General features: G+C 39.8%; 2 protein-coding genes across 3 annotated transcripts; both read left to right on the top strand.

Annotated features, from left to right (window-relative positions):
• Window positions 1–4,564: 4,564 nt before the first annotated feature.
• On the top strand, window positions 4,565–9,950 carry LOC133010323 (cytochrome P450 2J2-like). Of its 2 annotated transcripts, XM_061077861.1 has the most exons (9): window positions 4,565–4,823; window positions 6,011–6,173; window positions 6,562–6,711; window positions 6,789–6,949; window positions 7,636–7,812; window positions 8,361–8,502; window positions 8,598–8,785; window positions 9,265–9,406; window positions 9,524–9,950. In XM_061077861.1, exons 1-9 carry the CDS (start codon window positions 4,641–4,643, stop codon window positions 9,697–9,699), a joined length of 1,482 nt encoding a protein of 493 aa, XP_060933844.1. In that variant the 5' UTR covers window positions 4,565–4,640; the 3' UTR covers window positions 9,700–9,950. The 2 variants fall into 2 exon arrangements, with proteins under 2 accessions (XP_060933844.1, XP_060933845.1); XM_061077862.1 differs by lacking the exon at window positions 4,565–4,823 and having other exon boundaries at window positions 6,080–6,173; window positions 6,555–6,711.
• A 6,053-nt stretch (window positions 9,951–16,003) lies between these two features.
• On the top strand, window positions 16,004–20,465 carry LOC133010322 (cytochrome P450 2J4-like). The gene is made up of 9 exons (XM_061077860.1): window positions 16,004–16,269; window positions 16,690–16,855; window positions 16,952–17,104; window positions 17,181–17,341; window positions 17,509–17,685; window positions 17,775–17,913; window positions 19,410–19,597; window positions 19,714–19,855; window positions 19,993–20,465. The coding sequence occupies exons 1-9, from the start codon at window positions 16,078–16,080 to the stop codon at window positions 20,166–20,168; spliced, it is 1,494 nt and encodes a 497-aa protein (XP_060933843.1). The 5' UTR covers window positions 16,004–16,077; the 3' UTR covers window positions 20,169–20,465.
• The last annotated feature ends 5,912 nt before the right edge of the window (window positions 20,466–26,377 follow it).

Genomic DNA, 26,377 nt, shown 5'->3' with positions numbered 1-26,377 from the left:
ATTCTTATTGTCACAAAAACATATTGCATGGTAAAGAATGACTTCTTTCATACATAATTTCCATACACGACGCAATGTGTAAAAACTTACCTCAGCCATGTAGAGCAGACTCTCCAGTGAAAATGTGGAGGAGACCGTTCTTCAACTGTTTCCTTTTTTTCTCTAATTTGAATTTGTATCAGATAAGAAGATCAAGCAGCTCCACTCATCGTCTCTGTGACACACGTGCACCTCACAGTCACCTTTCTTATCATCTAACAAGTTGCTCGACGTAGTCACAGCTTTCTTCAGATGACTTGCTCTGTGAGATGCATCTCACGACAGTAATCTTTGCTGTGCAAAGGAAATGTGTTAAAGAGGCCACTGACCTAGTTTGGTGGTATTTCAGTGAAGCCAGAAACTTTGAATATTTGTCTGAGTACTTCACTGTCCTACTTCAGTCACCTGGTTTTCATCACCACAAACCTTCAGATGACATATAACACGTCAGTTTGCTGAGCACCAGCTCTCAATAAACATGCTGCTGTTGGCACATAATGAAAATAACATGTAAAATGTGATGACTTCAGTCATCTGTGAGAATGATGCTGATCGTAGCTTCACAGAAACCTCATCATTATGATCTGCTTTATCTTTTTACTGGTACTGACTCTTTCTTATAGTATTTCTAATCGTGCTGGAAACAAAACAAATGTTATCAGAGGAAATGAAGGTTCAGCAAACATCTTATAAAAATATAATTCACCTATATCTCTAACTGATAATACATATTAATCTGTTCTTTGAATGTTGATCTTGAAATCAGTGAAACAAACTTACATTCTGAGCTTGAAAGAGGCCACTTCTCTGTAATGAAAATGCTGCGTATCTTTTCTCACTGAGCTTGTTGCTTATACTCATACAATTTAGACTGTTCGAGGAAAGAATTGTGCAGACTGAGACCTTTAAGCTTCGTGTAGTTTTTATAATTTCCTTTTTGCTTGTTATTTTCCATCTCTACCTTCAAAAAGCTTTTCTGGGAAAACCCAGACGTCAGAGGGTGTGTGTGTTCATGTGGAGATACGAGAGACCACAAGCTTGAGGTTGGATAATGTTCAAGACTTTGAAGTTAAAGGTTCATGAAGAGGGAATCAGATAAAAGTGCAACTTTTTTATATGTCAATTATAGAAGTTGGTTGTTGATGCATGAGGTTGGCCAGAAGTACATGAGTTTATTAAAAATGTCTGTCCCGCTTCACATCACGATTTATCCATTCAACTGAATGGTGCAAACTAAGTTCCTTATAGCAGCAGGTATCACACAATGTCAGTCTGGTAGGCAGCAGTCCGAGTGGGAGAATGGTCTCTGGGTTTTTCTCACCTGCCAAACTTCAGACAGTAACCACCATTTGAACGCTCAGGGGTCAGAGAGAGAAGCATCACTGTAATTCATTATGACACAAGTCAGGTTTTAGAAAGTCTGACAAAATCGAATGTGCACTCGAAATCAAAGTAGAAAACTACTTTCCCGATGAGCTTAAAAAAAAAGAAGAAGCTGGAATACTTTAATTTCGTCGCATATTTCTATTTCATTATTTTAATAATATATAATAGCTATGTCCCACGTATTGTACTTCCCTAACACCAAAGTGTGGGACATTTCTAGGCATTTTGCCTCAATGATAAGTGCCTAGGAGGGTCCGGCTCATTCTGATTGGTCGGGACATTTCAAGGCATTTTGCTATAATGTTAAGTGCCTACAAGTGTCCCAAGTAATGTACTTTCCAAACCAAAAGTGTGGGATATTTCGCATTTTGCTTCAATGATAAGTGCCTAGAAGTGTCCGGCTCATTCTGATTGGTCGGGACATTTCTAGGCATTTTTGCTATAATGTTAAGTGCCTACAAGTGTCCCAAGTATTGCACTTTCCAAACAAAAAGTGTCGGACATTTCTAGGCATTTTGCTTCAATGATAAGTGCCTAGAAGTGTCCGGCTCATTCTGACTGGTCAGGATATTTCTAGGCATTTTGCTGTAATGTTGAAGGCTAGGGATTGAGACGAATAAAATGCCTTCCAAATGGTGCTTTACTCAAACTGTAGGAGAGGAGTAATAAATCAGATTTTCTCAACATATTTTAACATAGAGGTACAGATACATAAACATACGTGGTGCAGACAGTTGGTGGGTACCAGCCTCTCATCACTGCTGGGCCCAATGTTATTATGAAGATTATTATATTCATAATTAAAGACTAGGAAGACGTCTGCCAGTTATAACGGCTCTTTATTTACACTGTGTATAATCACCCTGTCTACATATAGTTAGGCCTTGTCCACATAGCATCATCATAGAGAATATATACAGAGTTGTTTATCCTTTATGACAATCACCAGTGTTCATATGCACGTACAACCTATGTTGTGTTTACATGTGACACTACTTTTGCACTTAAGCCTGAGGATGAATGAGACGTGTGGGATGGCACAGAGGGAGTAAGGTTTGGGACAGCGAGTGGATCCCTGCTTGTACTCCAGACAGGCTGCTCTCATGCAGCTGGCCTGAAAGAAAACCTCTGAAGGAGGAAGGTAAAGAAGATGAATAACTCCATCCTGGCATACTGTTCCCAAAGAAACACACGCTTACCTGTGAATACACAATACTGCGGATGAGTTTGATTAATTGATTAATTAAAATCTACAAGGGATTCACTTTGGTCCTATTAGGAACAGCCTTACGATAAGGTAGATAATCTTCTCCTAACTGTCTTATATTTTGTTACACAGCCAAACAACTGATGGCAAGAACTCAAGAGTAAGTAGAGCAAGTGAGAAAGAATTGGGCAATTTTTGTGGCAAAGAGATAAAATGATTTTTAAGATTTTTAAGCCTTTCCATAAGTAGTGTGTATTTTCATGTGTGCAGAAACAAAACTGAAGTCTGAAAAGCAGGGTTTTCACAGCCATGTCATTAGTTCATTCCATTTAATTATAGTTTTAAAAAAAAAACAGGGGGGGGGGCATACATTATGTAACAGCCCACATACACTAAACGCACATTGTATAGGGGCTACAGCCACAGCATGGGGATTTGAACAGTGAAATCAGAGCAGTAAAAACAATAACATAATCAAATAAGGTAGAGTAGCAGATAGATAGAAAAAGCTTTGCTTATCTTTAAGGACTCAGTTTGTGTTTTTCTCTCTCTCATCTCTTCCAGGTGTGTGCTCTTGCAAGCACCTCCAGCTGCAGCTGGAGTTTTCATATTAATTTGCAAACTGAACATTCAAACTTCATGTTGCCTGTTTCATGACTTCTGGCCTCTTTCAAAATGGCATTGTTGAGTGTAAACGGTTAACTAATGACGCAATGCCAACTATCTGAACTGATCATACGTGTAACAAATGATACTCACTAAGTGTTACTCTGTCTGTGTGTGTTATTTTTGTTTGGTTTTGTTCTGGGTAGGAGGGGATTTATAGCTTCATCTTATTAAAGTCTGATGCTGACTGTTTCTTTTGGAAAATATTGATGTTAATACTAAAGCTAGAGGGAACTAAAGAGGGAAAAGATGTGGGTTTCAACGTAGACACAAACAAGAGGAAACAAGGAGGACATCCAACCTGGGATGAAAAGTGAAACCATACAGTTTGCTGTTCACATGTCCACTCCAGCTTTAAAACAGAGCTGAAATGGTGGGAGACTTCATCATACTACATAATTACATCAGAACTATTGTGGCTTCATTTGAATTCATCAAGGTTGATTTCATCATGACAGAATTTCTGGTGTGTTGGTGCTTTAACTGTCTCATTGTATGTGACTGAATAACATGAGGAGACTCTTGTAAAAAAGGAACATTTTAGTCACAATAAGATTTTATGACTACTTCTGCACCCTTCTTTCTTTCTTAGCAGAAGAAAAAGTCAGTTAAGCATTTGTCCACAATAGGTTTTAAAAGTGCATCATCTAAAAAAAAAAACATTCACTCAATAATAAACTTAAGTGACTTTGCTTGTTTAGACTATAAATTATATATAGTATATATTACTAAAATGTTGCTCAAATATTGATAAACTCCAGAAAATATATAAAGCAAAATTCATGAAAAGTATGAACTTATTGAGTAATATTCATGTTATGATGAGGTAAATCGATGGCCAAAAGAAGGGGTTTATAGTTTTTGGTGCGGCCATTTATAGTTTATATACAGGACACAGTCTCCATTCCTTCACTTATCTATGATTAGATGTTTTAGAGCAATATATAAGTGAGCTGCCGTGACTAAACACAGCTCAGATTATTAGAAACTTATCTGCTGTTCTTTCTGTTTTCCTGTTTGCGTCAGCAGCACGTCCTGCCCATGAATCCATCAGTGATGTGTCTATATAATAAAGAAAAATCCAGTGTTTTCTTCCAGTCCATTCTTTGTTACTTATAGACGTTTGCTTCTGGCTCACATTATCTCCCTCAGCAGTCAGCTGGAAGAGCTCAAGCTTCAGTCTTTTTTTTCACTTCACAAACTAGGCCAAAGGTCCTGTGGCCACCACTATTACGTAACATTTCCTGGTCGAGCATGTTTTTTCCCGGTCTACTCCATTCCTCGCCCACATGTGAGGGGATCAACACAGATTTTTTAGAGGGCTGTTTGAAAGATCTCTATTATGATTTTTCAAGCTATTTTTGATTGCTTGGACTTTACTGGTTGGCTCCTGTTTGGTTTTACATGGTTGCTTTTGACTGATGTGATCAGAAACTGGAGGCCTCACAACCTTCCACCTGGACCATGGGCCCTGCCTTTTCTAGGAAATGTCTTCACCGGAGTTGACTTCAAAACAATGCAGAAGGTGAGATGAACATTGACACTTCATAGAGAGTGTGCATGAACACAGCAGAGTCGCTCTTTAGTTTCCATGGACAAATAAGAGAAAGTATCTATGTCAACATGACAACCACATTGGCCAAATATTTCACATACAATGTAAAGCATCTTCATCATTACAAATCTTACTGCTTCCTTTTAAACCTTTTCCTATCCTGGCTCCCACATACACCTCCTCCATCCCTATAGGATAGATCGTAAGGTGTCTTTGTTTCTGATTAAACGTCTGGTATTACCTGTTATTATTCTTGTGTATATATATAAACAAACAAGAATAGCGAAATATTTATATGGGGACCATGGAATATGCATGTGTTGTTACTAAGTGGTATTGCTTTAAGAATACACACACAGTACACTATAATATGCACCAAATGCACAGTGAGGGTAGGTCAGTCTGCCTGTTGACATCTGGAGGCATGTCATAGCAACACACACTTGTAAAAGTTGTATGTACCAATTTGACTAAATCCTCCTGAGGAAAGTTAAAACAGTATGGATGTTTTAATGAGCCATTGACCTTGTGGGAGAGAGAGAGAGAGAGAGAGAGAGAGAGAGAGAGAGAGAGAGAGAGAGAGAGAGAGAGAGAGAGAGAGAGAGAGAGAGAGCAGTGGAGCAAGGAGTGCTGCAAATATCTCTACAGTAGCATAGGAACAAAGGCCTATAGAGTATACAATAGATTCATACAAAGTTTGGTGAAAATCTGTCCATGCTTTTCTGCACACACACAGCGTAATGACATCATGAGGAATGTTTTGTTATCATTTGTCAATTGCATATCTATACATGTTCAAGTATTTAACTCAAACAACATTTATCGGGGAAATTGATTTGGTAGTTTTTTCTTAATCCTTCTAACAAACAAACAGACACAAATGAAAACGTAACCTTCTTGGTGGAGGAAACAATTGTAAACCGCATCAACATAGGTTACAACTTTGACAAGGTGAAACTAACATTAATGAGCCCAAAAAATAGATTGACACAAAACTCTTGTCGCAGCGGTTGATAAGTGTAATGTTTGAAATTGTAGTTAGCAATGATGTACCGTAATTGGCCATTGACAATTGGCATTTCTGTTGAAAAAAATATTCTATTCTCAATATCTTTTCAAAACATCTTCTCTCGATGAGTAACATTTTTTTAATCCAGCTGGCTCAGGAGTATGGGCCAGTGTTTAGCTTGAGGAGAGGCAGCGAGAGGATGGTGTTTATTTCAGGACACAAGATGGTCAAAGAGGCACTCGTCAACCAGCTGGACAGCTTCGTGGATCGACCCGTCGTTCCTCTCTTCCATGTTGTCTTCAAGGGCATCGGTGAGTCAATGAATAAATGTTGCAAGAGATGGTTTTCCTCCAACTAAATCATTTTTATGCTGTGTTGAAGCATTTGAGTAGAAATCATGTTATCGACAACCAATGCATGTAACTATTGGATCATTTTTTAATGCCACGTTTGTCTGGCGATAAAACTTGGGACTGACATCTCATCCCTCCCAAAAGGCATCCAGTACAGGAGAGGTTAGAGAGTCCCAACTGTTAACTGTATCTGTTCAAAGTACTGGAGGTTGTCATTAGTGACAAGAGTTCAAACACATGAAAAGGCAGCATATCAATAAACTCTGCCCAGTATTCACGTTATTATGAAACTACATGCATGAATCTTTGTTCTGTTTGTCAACAAGCTAATGTGACAAGTTCACAGGCATCGCTCTGAGCAATGGTTACTTGTGGAAGAAACAGAGGAAGTTTGCCAACACTCACCTGCGTCACTTCGGAGAGGGCCGGAAGTCCCTGGAAAAATATATTGAAGTGGAAAGCAACTGTCTCTGTGAATCGTTCAAAGAGGAACAAGGCAAGCAGATACAGTAGCTTTGCGTAAATCATCTGTGATTTTTCATTTGAGTTGAATTGACTACTGTATATTCCCAGGAAGACCCTTCAACCCCCACTACACCCTGACCACTGCAGTCGGTAACATCATCTCCTCTGTGGTGTTCGGGCATCGCTTTGAATACAGTGACGAAAGCTTTCGCAGGGTTCTGGAGCTGGACAATGAGGCCGTTCGGCTCGCTGGTTCTCCTCAGACTCAGGTAATTCCTGTATGGAGTATTATCTTGTTATCAAAAAACAAACTGCGCCGCTCATCTTTGTTTTTATTTAATTATCCTTCAACCAGGAAAGCTCTCATTGAGATATAATATCACTTCTGTCAGGGAGTCTTGTTGTGAACAGACTAAATCACAGAACAGACACTTACAGGAATTAATGAATCAATGGAAAAAAAATCTATGGATGCAATGATATTGTTCTAGGAATACTGATTTTAAAATATATCTTAACATGCTAAGAGAGGATAATGATTCCCGGTTTAATACACATTGCAGCTCACATGGAGCATGAACAAAAAAGTATTCAATCAAACCAGCTCTGTTTAGGTGGTAAGGAGATAATTTTCTTTCAGATTTGATCTTATTAGCTATAAACAGAGTGTTGTCGTAACTTCATCACTAAAGACAGCAAAAAAAAAGGCTACAGGTGGTCCCTCTATAAACCACAATGATTTTTACTGAACACTTTCATATCATTTACAGTGAGGCAGCATGATATGCTAAATCCAGTTTCTTTAATACAGATATAGATGCATGCAGACTTATACCAAATTGGATATTAAAGGGTACTTTGGACATATAGACTTTTCTAACAGTAAAACGAAAACATTTTCAAATGAAAATAGAAACCTTGTCTATGGCTGACGAGACTGTGTCCCATCAAACAGCTGTATGATGCCTTCCCTGGCTTGTTTAAGTACCTGCCAGGGCCTCACCAGAAAGTCCACGCCAACTACGCGCAGATCACAGAGTTCCTGAGGAAGGAAGTAGAGAAGCACCAGGAGGAGTGGAACTCTGAAGACCCTCGAGATTATATCGATGTATACCTGTCTGGGATTGAGAAGGTATGATCTTAATACGCTTTCAGTAAGAGGGATTTTGTTAAACTAAGTGACTTGTTTTCCCCTCGTGGAAATTTTAACAAAGAAACACTATTAATCACTATTAACCAACACTGTTAGAGACCTGACCTGCCTACCCACACAAGCATTTTAAACAATTACAGATTTCTGCTCAGATTGAAATCCATCCTTCCATGCCTATAAAATATTTTTAAACTGATCAGCCACAATATTTAAAGTAGTTACTGATTTGAAAGAGTTTATTCTGAACCTCTCAAAATTTTCTTTTACATTTTTTGTTATTTACAACTGTGTCGTACCTAAACAGTATCGTTGTATAGTTGCTCAGCACTGGTGCCATAACAGCTTCAGTGAGCCATCCTGAGAGGGAGTGGTGTCTGTGTCTTTATTATCTATTTAGAAATTAAGATGTTTAGGTCCTCGATGAGAATGACTGTTAAATATCATGTTGCATCAGTGAATTGTAAAGCATGAAGGCCACAGCCGTAAGTAATATTATAAAATAACCTATTTTATTGCTGACTCATTAGAATAAAGATGATCCTCAGGCTGGCTTCAACATTGAAACCCTGCTGATTTGCACGCTTGACCTGATCGAGGCCGGGACGGAAACAGCCGCCACCACTTTACGCTGGGCGCTTGTATACATGATAAACTACCCAGAGATACAGAGTCAGTCAATTCATCCTCATTAATTATGTTAAGGACTGGAGTGCTGTGTTTAATGACCAATGTTGTGGTACTGGCTTTGCTTCCTCACTATGCAGAGAAAGTTCAAGACGAGATAGACAGGGCTATAGGACAGTCTCGTCAGCCAACTATGGCCGACAGACCCAACCTGCCCTACACTGACGCCGCCATCCACGAGACTCAGAGGATGGGAAACATTGTTCCGATGGGATTTCCCAAAATGGCGAGCAAAGACGCGACACTGGGTGGATACTTTATACCCAAGGTAGGAGACTTGTCCACCCTCACCCAGATAGATCGATAGATAGATAGATAGATAGAGTACTTTATTCATCCCCGAAGGGAAATTAAGTTGTCATAGCAGCCGGTATTTTTGAATACAATAAAATACAATACAATAGAATAAAATAAAAAATATTGAGGTAAAAAGAATAAAAAAACAGAAGCACAAGATAAAATAAAATAGGTAGATAAGGTGCAGTGGCAAGATGATGGTAATAGTGCTGATGATATGATGGTAATGTTATTGTTAGACAGTATATAAAAATAGTACAGTATATATAGTATAGTAATTATACCAATATAATAGCAGTATATAGTAATAATGGCAGCAACAGTATATATAATAATAATAGTAATAGTAATATTATAATAATAATGAATGTCATGATGAATGTCAAGTCGTGAAATTTGCAAATGATTCATTCACAACTGGTTAAAAAAGCATTGCATGACTCTTTCCAGGGCACAGGTATAACTACACTGCTATCATCTGTGCTGTTTGATAAGAATGAGTGGGAGACTCCAGACACCTTCAATCCCAACCATTTCTTGGATGCAGAGGGTCAGTTCCGCAGGAGAGATGCCTTCTTGCCATTCTCAGCAGGTTCTTTCTATTCTCGTTGATTTCTTTAAAACTCCTTGTCTTAGAAGAGTTGCTACCAAAACATTTATAATAGGTTGTAAGTGCAGAACCTTCAATCTCATCTGTCTCCACGCCCAGGTAAACGTGTGTGTTTAGGGGAGCCCCTGGCCAGAATGGAGCTGTTCCTGTTCTTTACGTCCCTCCTCCAACGCTTCACCTTCTCACCTGTTCCTGGAGAAATGCCAAGCTTGGAGGGTGTGCTGGGCTTTACCCATTCCCCAGATGAGTTCAGGATGCTCGCCATACCCCGTTGATGGTTCTCCATCTCTCCAGCTTCCATCATCCCATCCAAAACAGAGGCATCAATTAGCAGGACGTCCACAGTATTCTTGCGGCCACAAAATCGAAGATTTGTATTTGTATAATTGTGTAAACACATCACAGGTCCGTCATCTTAAGTGAAACAATAATGATTGTATATATCAAAACTTGTAATTGTAAAATACTGAGAATGACTTGACTTCTGTGTGTAGATAAAAAGTAAAATAACCATAACGACAAAATTCCCTGTTGTCTGGGTATTTGGCTGAAGCGCACTCAATGACTCATTTGGTTCTTGCAGCAAATTGTAGCCATTATTTCCACAGTCCATCCACAGCCGGGCTTTTAAAGTTATTTTGAATGTGAAAACCTGTTTTGTTGTTTATGAGCAAAACTTAAGCGACAAAAATGTAAGTAACCTTTGACCCAAACCACTCCTCTCTGTTGTTATTGTGTACTCAGTGATTAGCCTGAATTATTCATTAGAATTTTTCGTTACACAATATATTTGCCCTGATTACTGATGTGAGAACCTTTTTTGTACAGGTCCTCAGGTACAGTAACAAGCTCATTATTTCTTTTCGATAAAACTTCCTCTTTATGGACTCATAAGTAGGGATGGGTATCATTTGGTTTTTATCCGATACCGGTTCCTAACCGATACTTTTAAAACGATACCGGTGCCTAAACGGTGCCTGAACCGATACTTTTTTCAAAAAAGTGCACAAAACGATGCTTGACTAAGAAAGGCTTTTTTTATTGCCAAATATATTAACTGTTTAAAGTAGATTATAAATATAAATAAATACAAAACCCTTTTTAACTCAAAACTATGAATAACATACGAACTGTTAACAAAAGTTTACACTATACTTAAATAAATAAAAATAAATACAAAACACACACACTCTGACTCTGCCTTCGGTGCCTGAGCCAGGCACCTTCAGCCAAGACTGAGGGTCGCTTTTCCATCACTCAGAGACCCCCGTGTCTCCGCGGCTGGGGCTGTCGCAGGCAGGCTTCGGCCCGCCTTCGTCCCCCTAACATGCGGTCACTTTTATGAAACATTTCTCGGCGTGGTCTTCGTTCCTCCCGGTCCCGGAGCCCGGTCCCGGAGCCCGGTCCCGGAGCCCGGTCCCGGAGCCCGGTCGCGGAGCCCGGTCCCGGAGCCCGGTCGCGGCGCACCGCCACGGAGGAAATGCGCCCGGCGGGGGCCAGCCAGCGCCGGGGAGAGGTCTCACGAGGAGATCCTCCCCCCCCACACCTGCACGGGAGCCCTGACGCACGCGGGGTGCGGGCAGCGCGGGGACAAGAGTCTGTCCACCGGCAGCCGCGGGGCCCGGTGGGAGCCGCCGCTTCCCGTGAAGGAAGGAGCGGAAGTGTGAGGAGGCGGGACGAGCGGAGACCTCAGTCTTCCATTGGCTCAGGCACCGAAATGAGGCACCGAAATCTCCGTTGCGTTTCGGTCCGGGTAGGTACCGGTTGTATTGGAACCGGTTCCATATTGGAACCGGTACCCAACCCTACTCATAAGACATAACAAACAGCTCTTTGAACTTTACATCTCTTAATGACCCCTAATCTAGATAAGTTGGTTGTTAAGTTTAAACTTTTACTTACTTATATAACAGTGATTCCACAACTCTCTTATCAAACTCCAACTTCAATAATAAATAGTTATGGCAATTTCAATAGGGCCTCTGCACTGTCGTAGCTCGGGCCCTGATAATACCAATAACACAAACCCCTCAGAAATAGTTGTTGCCTATGTTTATTTTAGTTTTAGTCTGCCTTGTTTTAAAAAAACATAATTTCCCCTTTCACTTTCTTGTAAAAGATCATAGTTCACGTGATTCAAATGGACCCAAACACCTACACAAAAAACAAAATCTTCATTCACCACAAATGTCTGCATCTCCCCCATATTTGAATAAACCCCCATGTTCTCATAACAGCTTTTAATAATAAGAAAGAGGACAGAAAGTTTAAATTACTTTTTGTTAATGAGGGACTATACTAAGGTTGTAAGTTGTAACATATAAAAAAAATTTGAAAATATTGTGTTGCTCAATATTCCTTGTGTTTTGAAATCAATTTCTACCATTTCTGAGAACCCAGGTATTTGTTTCATGAGCTTCTACTTATGGGATATGTCTTTCAATTAGGGCTGTCAATCGATTAAAAAAAATTAACTAATTAATCTCACATTTTGAAAAGTTTGTCTTTCTTCTAAAGACTAAATCTTATAAATTAATGAGTAATCACTTCAGACAGCCTGTATTTTACACAATGTTGTGTTTTCAAAGAGGCTCAGGCCTATAACACCTACCTATAAAGTGGCAGCCAGGTCGTTAAATATCATGTATGATTAATTGTGTAACATTTTTTTTTAAAACCCAGCTGAAAATATTCCCAATGTCCTTGGAAACAATAACACTGCATCTTTCTTCAGTGAGACATCCAGATTAGTAAAAGTTAGAGGTGTAAAAAGTACTGAAATATTGTACTCAAGTAAAAGTACCTTTACTTTGATGAAATTTTAACTTAAGTACAAGTAAAAGTACCCATCTAAAAATCTACTAGTAAAAGTAAAAAGTAGTTAATTTAAAATGTACTTTAAGTAAAAGTTACTTAGTTACTTCCAACAACTTGATGGGGGCCGCTCCTATAGTGCAAAAAAGGGTTAGGGGTCATAAATCCAATCCAAAAACAGTTATTTTAAATTAAAGGAGAATCTTTATAAATTTAAGTGCAATGACATTAAACATGTCAAACATTAAGCATTTAACATGTCAACACAACAATTAAGAACTTTTGGGAGTCCCACTGTATATTTAAACTTTTGGTTAAACTTTGGTCCACCTTTCGCGCACTAGTCTACAAACTTCTTGTTGAGTTTGAGCAGCAGCTGATTTTCAAGGTGAGTAGAGCTCATATTTAATATTATAGCCGAACTAATGTTTTGAGGACCGCATCTCTTTAACGGCGGAGCAGTAAACAAATCGCTCTTTCGCCGTAGCCAGGGGTCTGCAACCCGCGGCTCTGCAGCCCCTCCACAGTGGATCCCTCTGCAGTGTTGTGCCTGTCGCGCATATTTTTCGCGAACAGTGAACTTTATGATCAGTTTTCATATGTTGAACGTGCACGTTAGGGAACGTCATCCACTCTATGCAGCATCTACCACTGCAGTGAGAATTGCCTTGCGCCCTGAACTATGTTTTTTTTTTTACTCAGTAACGGCTGTAATTTTCAATGTAGCGAAGTACAATACTTCGGTTAAAATCTACTTAAGTAAAAGTAAAATTACCCATTTCAAAAACTGCTCAAAAAATTACAAAGTACACGAAAAAACTACTCAATTACAGTAACGTGAGTAAATGTAATTCATTACTTTACACCTCTGGTAAAAGGTAGAAAAAAAGGTGTATTTGAGACACCATTGGTACTGTCATCTTTAACATTGAACAACACACACAACAGCATAACAAGTGGCCTTGGTAAACTGAACTGACATTCAAATCTCTGTCATGTTAAAGTGCAAAAACTTAAAGTGCAAACAAACATGGAAAACAGGAAGATCTCTGCTTCTTTAAAGGTCCCATCGTATGCCCATTTTACCACAGTTGATATGGTTCATTGGGGTCTTAATGAAATGTCTGTAACATATTTTGAGCAAAATACCACAGGGATCTTTTTAAAACAGCTCCCTTTTTACCCTGTCTAAAACAGCCCTCCTCATATTGACCTGTATGAGTGCTGGAAACGAAGATACAATCTTGCAACCACATTGTTTTGAACCAGAGTCAAGTGGGAGCTGGAGCAGTTAGCTCCAGCTCCCACTGCCCATAGCCCACTGCCCATAGCTCCAGTTAGCAGCCCGGTTAGCTCCGCGCAGCGCAGAGTAGGACAGGACTACACACACGAACACTTTTAATGAAATGCACTGATAAAAACAATCAAATGAATTCAACCACGCTCAGTCTCTCTTCACACCGCACAAACACACACAGTTCGAGGAAGATTAAAAAAAATGCACATGAGAGGACGGAAAGAGTGGAGTTGCCTGCCCGGTTTCAAGTAGCTTCTCCAACTTCTCCAGTTTAGCCAGCTCTGGTGAAATCAACATCGAGATGTTGGTCTTGTGCTGAGCCAGGGTCGCAGCAAGCGGACCCTTGTTTCGCTGGATCCGTTTGATAACTGCACTAAATATACCTGTCTCCTTGCACTGTGTACCTGTACAACACTCCGCTCCATATACACTTACTTCACATCATAGGTGATATGTGTTCATATACACCATATTGATATTATATATCATTTTATACAATCATATTGTCTTTTGCACACTCTGTCTACATATTCTTAGACTCATAGTATATTATATTACCTATTGTATAGTCAAATACTTATATTCATATTCATACCTCTTCTATATATCATATATTATATCATACTCTCTGTATATTCTTTGTTTACATAAGTCTATATACACATATTTATACATGTGTACATGTTATAATTACTATTATTATATCACCATTACTATTATTGTTATATATACTGTTGCTGCCATTATTACCATATACTGCTTTTATATTGGTATAATTACTATCATATATAAATATATATTATGTTATATTATATACTATATATACTGTACTATTCTTATATACTGTCTAACAATACCATTACCATCATATCATCAGTACTATTACCATCATCTTGCCACTGCACCTTATCTACCTATTTTATTGTATTTTATCTTGTGCTTCTGTTTTTTTATTCTTGTTCTTTCTACCTCAATATTTTAATTTTATTCTATTGTATTGTATTTTATTGTATTCAAATATACCGGCTGCTATGACAACTTAATTTCCCTTCGGGGATGAATAAAGTACTCTATCTATCTATCTATCTATCTATCTATCTATCTATCTATCTATCTATCTATCTATCTATCTATCTATCTATCTATCTATCTATCTATCTATCTATCTATCTATCTATCTATCTATCTATCTATCTATCTATCTATCTATCTATCTATCTATCTATCTATCTATCTATCTATCTATCTATCTATCTATCTATCTATCTATCTATCTATCTATCTATCTATCTATCTATCTATCTATCTATCTATCTATCTATCTATCTATCTATCTATCTATCTATCTATCTATCTATCTATCTATAACCTCCAAGGCTTCCAGCGGGTGGCAACATCTTGAACTAGCGACTCTTTCTGCTGTCCTTGTTTGCTGTGCTTTCATTCAGACGGGACTTATCTTTTGACGGGCTGTGTTTGAAGTGCGTCGAGGAATTCCTCCGCACAGTTCTCCGCTGTACATCGCGCCTCTGTTTTTTTTTACTTCCAATGCAAAAGATCTAAATTTCCATACATTGTCAATAAAATGAGGAGCTGAATTTTCTTCCGCACACCGGAAGTAAACATAGTTGCGTTAACTGCGTTAAAATATTTTATCGCATTAATCTCGGGCACAATAATCTCATAGATTAACGCGTTAACTTTGACAGCCCTACTTTCAATATATTCAGGTGAAGTTCAGCCTTTGGATCGTGATATGGATGAGGCTTGGCTTTGACCAAAGTGTTGTACAAGCTCAAATGAAAAAGAACAAAAAAATAGATATAAAAAACATAAAAAAAACAAAACAATAAAACAATAAACATCATAAATAATCTCAAATAAATATTGTATGAGAACAAATGAAATCAAGGTCTCATACTCAGCTAGAATTGCAAGGTAGAGAGAAGAGGCTGGTCTTAAGCAATGATTTAAAGGTTTCTATGCTCTTAATGGTTCATTCCTTCTAATGCGAACAGATCCGCTGTTAGAGGAAACCACTGCAAAGTTCCAGTTTGGTCTTTACTGCTGCAGTGGATTGGCTCGTTGTATGCAAGTGAGTTGGTGGGAAAACAGGAACCGTGGCGCCAGGCTCGTGCAACCAAACACTCAGACCGTGTCCTAAACAGTGACATTTCCACACCATGCCATGACAGCTTGTTGGTATACACTACTGTCCACATTCAATATATGTATAAGTACACTGAAACACTGTGTATATTTTGCACACAGTGACGAAAACTCAACTAATTTTGTGCACAGTACTACTGCTTTAAGTTTCCTCACATCTACCCTTATAAAGGTCTGGTTTGTTGATGGAAAGGTTTATCTGTCACTGATTACACAAGTGCAATGTCAGCACCTTTGTATAGACTTTGTACTGATTGTTTTGTTTATGTAACTGACCAAAATAAAAGGTCAGACACTGTTGTTACACTGCTCAGAAGAGAAAGAATTGGAAAACACAGTCCTTCCTCCTGCTGCTGCTTTGGCTTTTGAAACCATGTGGCTTTATGATTTTTTGCTGAGTTTCGACCTTAAGGGGTTGATTCTGTTTCTGTTCATTTTTATTTTAATGACAGATTTCATCAAACACAGGAATCCACCAAATTATCCTCCAGGACCGCCTGGTCTTCCCATTGTGGGGAATTTCTTCAGTATGGACAGCAAACATCCACAAAATTATTTTACCAAGGTAAATATGACAGGTTTTAACTTATACAGCTTTTAAGATATTTAAGTGTTCATTTATTAATAAATATCATTAAATCTGTTAAAACAGACCCATTCTTACACATTTAAACTTGGTTGGTTTTAATTTAATTAAAAGAACATATATATATTCACTTGAATATTCGTATTGTTTCTATCAGGAAAGTGGCATATGTGCTTTAACACAACATGTATAACTTGGTGAAATAACTTGAAAAATGTACTCTTTTTAGAAATTCATTAAGAGAATGAAACCTTAAACAATGCTTTACCTGACAATGTGTTATTTGTTATGTTGAAGGATAGTTGCCACGTTTTTATTGTGCATTAGTGGGTATTGTATTTAATTTATATAGAGAAAAAATACTTAGCTCACCTGAATCTTCCTCTCTCATGTCGGCAGCTGGCTGATGTCTACGGGAATGTGTTCAGTGTCCGCCTCGGGGGGGAAAAGATGGTGTTTGTGACTGGGTATAAGATGTTGAAGGAAGCCATAGTGACACAAGCTGAGAACTTTGTGGACCGACCACACAGTCCGATGATTGACAGGATATACAAAGGCGGCTCAGGTGAAAACATCCCTCTCTTTCTCTTGTCAAGTACAGAACAGAAGTGACTTCCCGCAAGTTGATCACTCTTTTATTCCTCTGCATGCTTGTGTGTAGGTGGTCTGTTCATGAGTAATGGTGAAACATGGAAGAAACAGCGGCGTTTTGCTTTGTCCACCTTACGCACATTTGGCCTGGGCAAAAGTCTCATGGAGCAGAGCATCTGTGAGGAGATCCGATACCTGCAGGAGGAGATGGAGAACGAGAAAGGTGGTTAAAATGCAGCATACAATAAACTCATAATCCCATATGAGGAATTGTCCTAACGTGGACTCCTCTCTTCCAGGTGAACCTTTCAACACAGCAGGCCTCTTCAACAACGCTGTATCCAACATCATTTGCCATATGGTGATGGGAAAACGCTATGAGTACAGCGACCACAACTTCCAGACCATGCTGAGGTATCTGTCAGAGGTTATTAGGCTTGAGGGCACCATATGGGCTTCGGTGAGTCAATAACACACATTAAGTTCAATCATTGCCAGAGAGGATGCTCTCAGGTGGAATTGAGGTGGTCGATTCTCCGTAACCATGAGGCCTACGTCTCTGGTCAAAATTTAAAAGTTGAAAGAAAAATGTTAACTTTCTTCCCTCTGTTGTTTTCTTACGTGTAGCTGTATGAATCGTTCCCCAACGTGATGAACTACTTGCCAGGTCCTCACAACAAAATATTCAGCCACTATATTGTCCTCCAAGACTTCCTTAACCAGGAGTTACAAAGTCACAAGAAGGACCTGGACCACAGCAATCCCCGGGACTACATTGACACTTTCCTCATTGAAATGGAAAATGTACGTGACCAGATGTGTTTTACGAGGAGTTTTAGCTCTCTCTCTCTCAAACTGCAAATCATTCACCACTATATCCACTCTCTGAACAGCACAAAGACACCGACCTGGGCTTCACTGACCATAATCTGATTATGTGCTCTCTGGATCTGTTCGTGGCCGGAACAGAGACAACTGCCACCACATTGCAGTGGGCTTTGGTTTATCTCATCAATAACCCTGAGATCCAAGGTAGGTCACATGCAAAGCTGCATAGAAAGCTGTGAAATAGGAAGGAAACAGAAGTTTGCATCTATCCATACGTAGTCACTTGCTAATACTTGTTAATACAAACATCAGCATACGGACCCACTCATAGACACAATTCTTTGTTTAGGTTGTTAACATGCTAACATTTGCTAATTAATTCAAATGCCAGGGTGATATACTGAAATATTTACCTGATAATGTTGCTACTTGAAATGTTAAAGGATAAACAAAGTCTTTAGAATACATCCTATCAGGAATAGTGAACATGAGTACAAAATGAATCCATCCATGTTGAGTTGTTATGGACCATAGACTGTATCAAGATGGACAACGAATCTCCACCTCCTCCTATTATCCAGAAAAGATGCAAAAATATCCTGGATACATACGCTGTCATCATGCACTTCTGGAGTCTTTGCAGGAGCATTCCAGGAGGTGGAGTCACAGTAGCAAAGTCAGGCAGATACACACGCTCGACCAATCTCAAGACAATCACAGCTTTCAATCATGATGTCTCAGCCCATCTTTATAGAGCTCAACAGCATGGTTACAAAGTAACAAATCCTGTTCACTTTCTGAATGGAGATTTTGATTACCAGACAATATTGTAACCTTCCAAGGTAGACTTACAACAAGCTACAAGCATGTGAAATGATGTTATATGCTCCTATAGAAGACACAAGTTCATATATCAACTGCGTTTTTATAAAAATAAGTGTAAAAGCAACCTTGCTTATTGGTGGAGCTCGCTGTTACTATGGAAATGCTAACAACAACAACGAATACAATCTTGGCTTAACTTGGCTACAATCTGAAATGTTCAAATCAGATCGTTCTGCTTTACACTAGGTTAATATACTATACACTATACGAAACATTATATTTGACACAAACTACAATATATTGCAACACTATATTAACAACATGGTTAAAATTCCAGAAGAAGTACGCTACAAGTTTTTGGAAAGGGATCATTCATGTTGTGCAATTGATACATTAAACGTGACACCTTTAAATGGTGCGCCTTTCGGCATTCAATAAATGTGGTTATCAGATAAGATATTGAATAGTAATATTAAAATTATTAATATTACATAGTCATCATGTCATCCATCTTACAGTCTATGGTCTGGACCAAAGCAGTGGACTAATTTACTTATCAACATTACCATTTTAAAGCGGTGTTGAATGATAGGAACTTTTTATATGGCTTATTTTATTTTTCCAAAACTAAATCAAGACCCAAGGGGATTAAACAGTTCAGATAAATGATTTTCTCCAAAGAAGAACACTTCATGAATCAGATGTAACGAAAAAATAAAATGGATTAGCGGTAGCTTATATATATATATATATTTGTGAGTCAATCTAAAAAACATGAAGACAGGATCATGATGTTTGATGGCCGACCGAGGCATACAGTTTTTTATATTTCCCCCTTGCCATAAGCTTAAACCATTAATTTGTTGAATATCAAGTAAAGGTCCAGGCAGAGATAGACGGAGTGATCGGACAGAGCCGTCAGCCCACTATGGCCGACAGACCCAACATGCCCTACACTGACGCTGTCATCCATGAGATCCAGAGGATGGGAAACATTGTTCCTCTGAATGGACTCAGAGTAGCTGCCAAGGACACAACACTGGGTGGTTACTTCATACCTAAGGTATATTGTCATTTAAAGTCAGAACATTACATCTCTATATAAGAAAGAGTAAAGAAATATGTGAGTGTAGTTGTTGCAGCATTGCTTGGTGTTAACCTATGAATCGTGTTTTTTAGGGTGTGTCCATAATGCCCATGCTGACCTCGGTGCTGTTTGACAAAGATGAGTGGGAAACCCCGAACACGTTCAACCCCGGACACTTCCTGGATGCTGAGGGAAAGTTTGTGAGGAAAGAAGCTCACCTGCCTTTCTCTGCAGGTAAACTATGCAGATTAACCTCCATTTTAAACATGACCCAGAATATACATCTTGTGCTCTTACACGTATGTGTGTGTTGGTGTGTGTGTGTGTGTGTGTGTGTGTGTGTGTGTCTGTGTGTGTGTGTGTCACTTCAGGGAAACGTGTGTGTCTTGGAGAGGGCCTGGCCAAGATGGAGCTGTTTCTGTTTTTGGTAGGTTTAGTGCAGAAGTTCTCTTTCACGGCTCCTGATGGAGTCGAGCTGAGTACAGAAGGAGTTACTGGAGCAACTCGAGTGCCGCACCCCTTCAAGGTTCATGCCAAGGTTCGCTGAATTAGGCGACATCTCACTGAACTGTTTTCCACTGAATCAAGGCACAACAGGACAAGACACAAGCAAATCACAGAAGAGACAGCTCATTCTGATGCTTTCACTGTTGTATGATCATGTACTGAAGACCTGCTTAGTCTCTCTGCCTGTTCATTTAACTCTGTGTGATGAAGTTAGTGAATTGTAAATGTTTAATGATGTGTTGATAGTTTCAGTTTAAAATATGTTTGCTTTTGTTTAATTAAGGAAATCATCCATTAATAATAAACTGACATGGTTAAATAAATGAATTTAATTAAATTATGTGATCATTAATTGGATCTGTGCCACACTGCAACATATCAGTCCCTTAAAAATGTCTGATTTTTCTCATCAAGATCCATGACTTATTCTTTGAGAAATCTTATTATGTATTTGAAAGACACCATATCCATAAAAATCCTGCATTTGCTCTGGATCCACACCAGACTTGAATGGGCTTTTCCTTAGCTGATGTTTCCTCCTTCCAAGTTTTGAGGAAATCTGTGCAGTTGTTTGTATGTGATCCTGCTTAAAAACCAACAAACAATTCAACTGACAAAGGTAAAAACATAACCTCCTTGTTGCTCGCCATGTGAAGGTCCACAATCTGAGACTCATCCTCATGCAGATTGTTGTCTCTCACTGGTCATTAAACTGTATCTTTACGGATCCGGATCCGGATCAAGATGGACGCTTGACGCCGGGCTCGCCGGCGCTTGGCTGAACACACAGGACGCTGAAGCGTCGCGTAAGCGCCGCGTAGATCCCTAGTGCGCAGGCGCCAGGCTGGTCACATTAAACACGCTTTTCTCCGCGGCGGTCATCCTGCGATTCCTCTCCGTGATCACACATACTGCTGATATTTGTCATTAACTGCAACAGCGTCCCAGCATTTGTCCTTTTTAATGTTGTCTTTATATAACATGTGCGGAGGATCATACAGCTCACTGTACTTCTCCATATCAATTATTCATTTAATGTCATCCTTCTTCAAGAACTTCTCCGCTGTTTGCTCCGTTCAATGTCGGGTGTCGAGGGTAAATTACGTATTCTCCACTCAAGCCTACGGGGAGAGTACGTAGACACACACACACTCCCGCCCCCCCCCCCTCTCTCTTTTTATCTTTATGACTGCTTGTGTGGCTGTAGTGGGGGGGGGGGGGGGCAGAGGGGGACATTTAATAATGTGATCGGTAAAATTGGTAAAATTAAAACTCCAGGACAACAGAAGGGGAATACAAACTATGGGATGCATATTTGATCATTTATATCATATAAAATATGTCATCAATATCGTTTAAAATCATTTTTCAGTGTGTTTCCTGCAGCGATACGCTCGCGTCAAGCGCAAAAAATAGACTCGACGCCGAAACGATCGCTGCACGGCGCGAGGCAGCCTTGGCGCAGCGCTGCACTTCAGCGTCCTGTGGGACCGGCACAAGGGATTAACATGAGAGTGGATGGGAGTCAGCTGTTATTTAAGGCATGGCGCTGCGCTTACGCGTCGCTTTGGCTTCCGGTGTAAACCCGGCGTGAGACTTTTCTCCGCTCCAGGCTACAAACAAATTAATAACTTTTTCCATATAAACTCAGCACCGTCGGTCGAATTGTACTCCAGCGATGCCCGAGCCCAAACCGCAACGCCATAAAGATTTTCCTATTTTTTCACCGTCGGGCCCTGCCGCTAAGAAGTGAACCACTCGACAAACGGTCCAGTGTGTCCCGAGTGAGGCCAACCAAGGTGAGGCTAACGTCTCAGAGCTAACGCTAACTGATCAAGCTACTATGGAGCAGATCTTAGCCGAAATAAAGTCTGTGGCCTCCCGGGTGAACGACATGGATGAATCAGTCAGTGCTCGCCTAGACACCATCGACTGTGCACTGAACGAAATAAAAGTATCTGTCGCTTCGGTGGACCTGGAAAAGCGCATGGAGGAGGTCGAGGAGAGGGTCTCTGCCACGGAGGACAGCCACAGTGCCCAGGACACCTGCACAACCGCCATGGAAAAAACAGTGAAGCAGCTGCTGCTGAAAATTGACGACCTAGAAAACCGTGGCCGTCGCAATAATCTGAAAATTATCAACCTTCCAGAAAAGACGGAGGACAACATCCCGCTTGCGGACTTTCTCCAGACAACATTACCGACTTTAATCGGCCTGCCTGCTGATTACCCCCTGCTGGAGATTGAACGCGCACATCGGGCCCCGGCTCCCGCTCCGGCCCCGGGCAAGCCCCCGAGAAGCGTCCTGGTCCGGTTTCTGCGATATTCCCAAAGAGAGGCTGTGCTCAGAGCAGCGCTAAAGAAACGCGACATCCACCATGGCGGCTCCTTGCTGCGGTTCTACCCCGATCTGTCAGCGGAGGTCCTGCGAAGGCGGCGAGAGTTTGACACCATGGGGAAAGCGCTGGCTCTTCATAACAAACTACCCAGCCAGCCTCCGGTGTCTCCATGAAGGGCAAATTCGCCTTTTCGACACCCCTGAGTCTGCGGCCGCATTTCTGAATACCCTTAAATTAGGTAATTTCTTCTGCATCTCTGTTGTCACCAGTTACAATGGAAAAGGACAGACTTTACATGCACACGGAGCCCCCGCTGAATATTGTGTATTTTTCTGTGACCACCACATGAACTTTGACAGAATAGTTTAATATCAACGGAGCTGATTGATCGACTCGTAGTTTTTTCCCTTGGGAATAAGGTGTTTTTATTTTACTCTCATTTTGTATTATATTTAGAGTAATTTCATACTCTACTGCAGTGCTTTTTTTCCTTTTTTTTCTCTCTTTTTGCAACAAATACAGCACTTGCACTCTTTTAATTTAGTTTTGTTAATTCATATATCCTTATCGTATCAGCTCTGTGTGTAGTCTGTATTCAAAGAACACTTTGCACTAACGTTGTGGTCCAGGCAAAACTTGGAAACCCATTATTCTGGGGTGTCCCATAGTGCTGTATATTATTCAGCCTGGGGTGTGGACAATGTTTTTGGTGTCCTAGTTGTTACTGTGATCTACCTGCTAAACTAGGATTTGGACTAGGTTTAGTATGCCCAGTGACTTAATTTGGGGTAGTTTCTTCCTGTCGTTTGGGGACAGGATAGGGGAGGGTAAGCGCTGCTGTTTATATTTTTCTTGTTTTATTTTCCTTTTGTTGGATGATTGGAGTCTAGGTTTATTTTCTCATACAACTGCCTGCATTTTGACTAATTCCCCCGCACTCAGCACCTGCTATTCAATCACTTTCCGGCTTTGTGGCTCTCATGTCTAGTTCACTTAAACTTATAACTTGGAATGTCCAGGGACTGGGCCATGTAATTAAAAGGAAGAAGATTTTAACATATTTGAAAAAACAAAAATCTGATATAGCATTACTTCAGGAAACCAGGCTATCTGATACAGAACACTTGAAACTTAAGAGGTACTGGGTAGGCAAAGTTTACTTTTCCTCCCATTCACAGAATAAGAAAGGTACAGCCATTCTTATAAATAAGAACCTTCCCTTTATCTTGGAACATGAAGAAAAGGACTCAGAGGGGAGATTTATTTTGATTAAGGGTTCGATTCTTGGACAACATATAACTATTCTCAATATTTATGCACCAAATATTGATTCACCCCAGTTTATGTCGCAAATGATTTTGATGTTTAACCATCACTGCAAGGGCTTGGGCTTCCTAGCCGGTGATTTGAATTGTATAATGAATATTTCTCTGGATAAATCCTCCTCTGCAAACAAGTCTAACCCGAGAGCGTCTGCTGTCCTTAAAAACTTATGCACAGATACCGGATTGATAGATATATGGCGACATTTAAATCCTAAAAGGAGAGACTACACGTTTTACTCACATCCCCATAACTCGTATTCTAGGCTAGACTATTTTTTATATTCCCAAAGACTTTTTACACTCTGTCCAGACTTGCTGTATAGACTCTATTGTCTTATCAGACCACGCTCCGGTACATCTATGCATTAACCCATTATTTAACATTCCTAGAACTCCCACTTGGAGATTCAACATGCATTTTTTAATAGTGACTCTTTTTGCGTTTTTGTCCGGAACAACTTATCACAATTCTGGCTCGACAATAAAAGCTCTCCAGTGTCCTCTGCTACGATCTGGGATGCAGCTAAAGCCACTTTACGTGGTTACCTTATATCCTACAGCTCTCATCAGAAAAAAGTTTTAGAGGAAAACAGAAAGAATCTTGAAAAATAATTGACTAGGCTGGAGCAGATACATAAACAGTCACCTACTCTAGCAAACTTAAAGGCGCTAGTCGCTGTTAAGACTGCACTTAACTTGGATCATATTCGCCATGTTCAGAAACTGTTACTTTACACTAAACAGAAATATTATGAATTTGGCAATAAGTCCAGTCGCCTGCTGGCCCACCAACTGAAAAATCTAAATAATGATCGCTCAATTAATATGATAAGAACACAGAATGGGGATGTCACATATGATCCAACGATTGTCAATAGTACTTTCCGGGATTTTTATAAATCCCTGTATAGTACAGATAAGGCTGACAAGGCTGACATTGCTTCATATTTGAACAATGTCCCTTTACCTACTATTGCGGAGGAGGATCGCTCCAGCCTAAACGTTGCATTCACTCCAGAGGAGGTCTGGGCTGCAATTCAGTCTATGCCAAATGGGAAGTGTCCAGGCCCCGACGGGTTTCCACTGGAATTTTTTAAGAAATTCTGGCCAGAGATCCGCACAATTTTTATGCCTGCCGTTAATAGTATCTTGAGAGATGGCATGCCCCCCTCTTGGAGATACGCTTCCATTAGTTTACTTCTAAAAAAAGATAAAAACCCTTTAGATTGTTCATCATTTAGGCCTATTAGTCTCCTCAATGTGGACTACAAAATTATGGCAAAGGTAATGGCTCGGAATTGGAAAACATCCTTCCGAAAATAATAAACCCAGATCAAGCGGTGTTAAATATCTTAACATACACAAAAATCCAACACTTATAGTCTCCCTTGATGCCGAAAAGGCTTTCGACCGGGTTGAATGGTCTTTTCTGTTTCTGGTGTTATCAAAATTCGGCCTGGGCTCTATTTCATTAACATGATTAAAACCTTCTATACAGACCCAATAACTACAGTTAATACAAATGGTTTGATGTCTGATGGCTTCCCGGTGCGCAGGGGTTGCAGACAGGGGTGCCCCCTGTCACCTTTACTGTTTATACTGTTTATTGAACCTCTGGCCGAGGTCATCAGAACTAACCCTGATATATTTGGGTGGGTGAGGAAAACCACATTATTTCCTTATTTGCAGATGATGTCCTTTTATATATATATATAAACCTGAGAAATCAATTCCGGCAGTTTTGAAATCTATAGCCACATTCAGTGCCCTGTCGGGTTATAAGATCAACTTCCAGTCGGTTGTTACACCCTTTGATATCCCCCAGGATATGTCTATACAATCTCCTTTCCAAGTGTCCAGTAGGGGCTTTAAATACTTAGGTATCTTTGTCGCCCCTGATTTAAATAATCTGTTTGAAACTAATTACTCACCTCGAATTCAAAGGTTTAAGAATGATCTGACAAAATGGGCCTCCCTACCAACTTCTTTCCTCGGGAGAATCAACACTATAAAAATGAATATTCTTCCTCGATTGAACTATTTATTTCAAAATCTCCCGTGCTATCTGACCTCTGAGTCTCTGAATTCTCATGTATCTCGCTATATTTGGAACAATAAACATCCAAGAGTTAAGTTCTCTACACTTACTAAGCCAAAGGATCTCGGAGGCTTGTCCCTGCCTTCTCTACAACTATACTATTGGTCAGCACAACTTAAAATGATGTCAGAGTGGTTTTTGAATAGGAAAGATTCCTTATGGTTGGGTCTTGAATCTCAATCTTGTTATCCCAGAAAACTTACTTCCCTTCCATTCATCAATAATATAGATAATTTAAATCATCTCAAGAATAACATAATTGTTTATAACACACTACTAGTCTGGCGAGACGTGAGGAAATACCAGAATATTCCTCCTGTCTTCTCTTTCCGATTTCCCCTGGCTCTGAATCCAGATTTACCAGCACAGATTAGGAGCATTGGTCTGATGGAGTGGGCATCTAAGGGCTTATCTAACTTTATGGACCTGTTGGACTCCAACTCTGTTAAACCATTTGAGCAAATCAGGGCTGATTTTAATATTCCTC

Source organism: Limanda limanda, chromosome 9 (genome assembly GCF_963576545.1).
Source record: "Limanda limanda chromosome 9, fLimLim1.1, whole genome shotgun sequence".
In the NCBI taxonomy this organism is placed as follows: domain Eukaryota; kingdom Metazoa; phylum Chordata; class Actinopteri; order Pleuronectiformes; family Pleuronectidae; genus Limanda; species Limanda limanda.
This window is presented reverse-complemented; position numbering and strand designations above follow the sequence as displayed.

Excerpts from the sequence above, each read along its gene's own strand:
- LOC133010322 (XM_061077860.1), top strand. The coding sequence starts at position 16,078 with ATGTGGCTTTATGATTTTTTGCTGAGTTTCGACCTTAAGGGGTTGATT. Across the intron at positions 19,598-19,713 it reads GTGGTTACTTCATACCTAAG|GGTGTGTCCATAATGCCCAT; the intron begins GTATATTGTCAT and ends CGTGTTTTTTAG. Across the intron at positions 19,856-19,992 it reads TCACCTGCCTTTCTCTGCAG|GGAAACGTGTGTGTCTTGGA; the intron begins GTAAACTATGCA and ends GTGTCACTTCAG.
- LOC133010323 (XM_061077861.1), top strand. The coding sequence starts at position 4,641 with ATGATTTTTCAAGCTATTTTTGATTGCTTGGACTTTACTGGTTGGCTC. Across the intron at positions 7,813-8,360 it reads ACCTGTCTGGGATTGAGAAG|AATAAAGATGATCCTCAGGC; the intron begins GTATGATCTTAA and ends CTGACTCATTAG. Across the intron at positions 8,503-8,597 it reads AAACTACCCAGAGATACAGA|AGAAAGTTCAAGACGAGATA; the intron begins GTCAGTCAATTC and ends CTCACTATGCAG.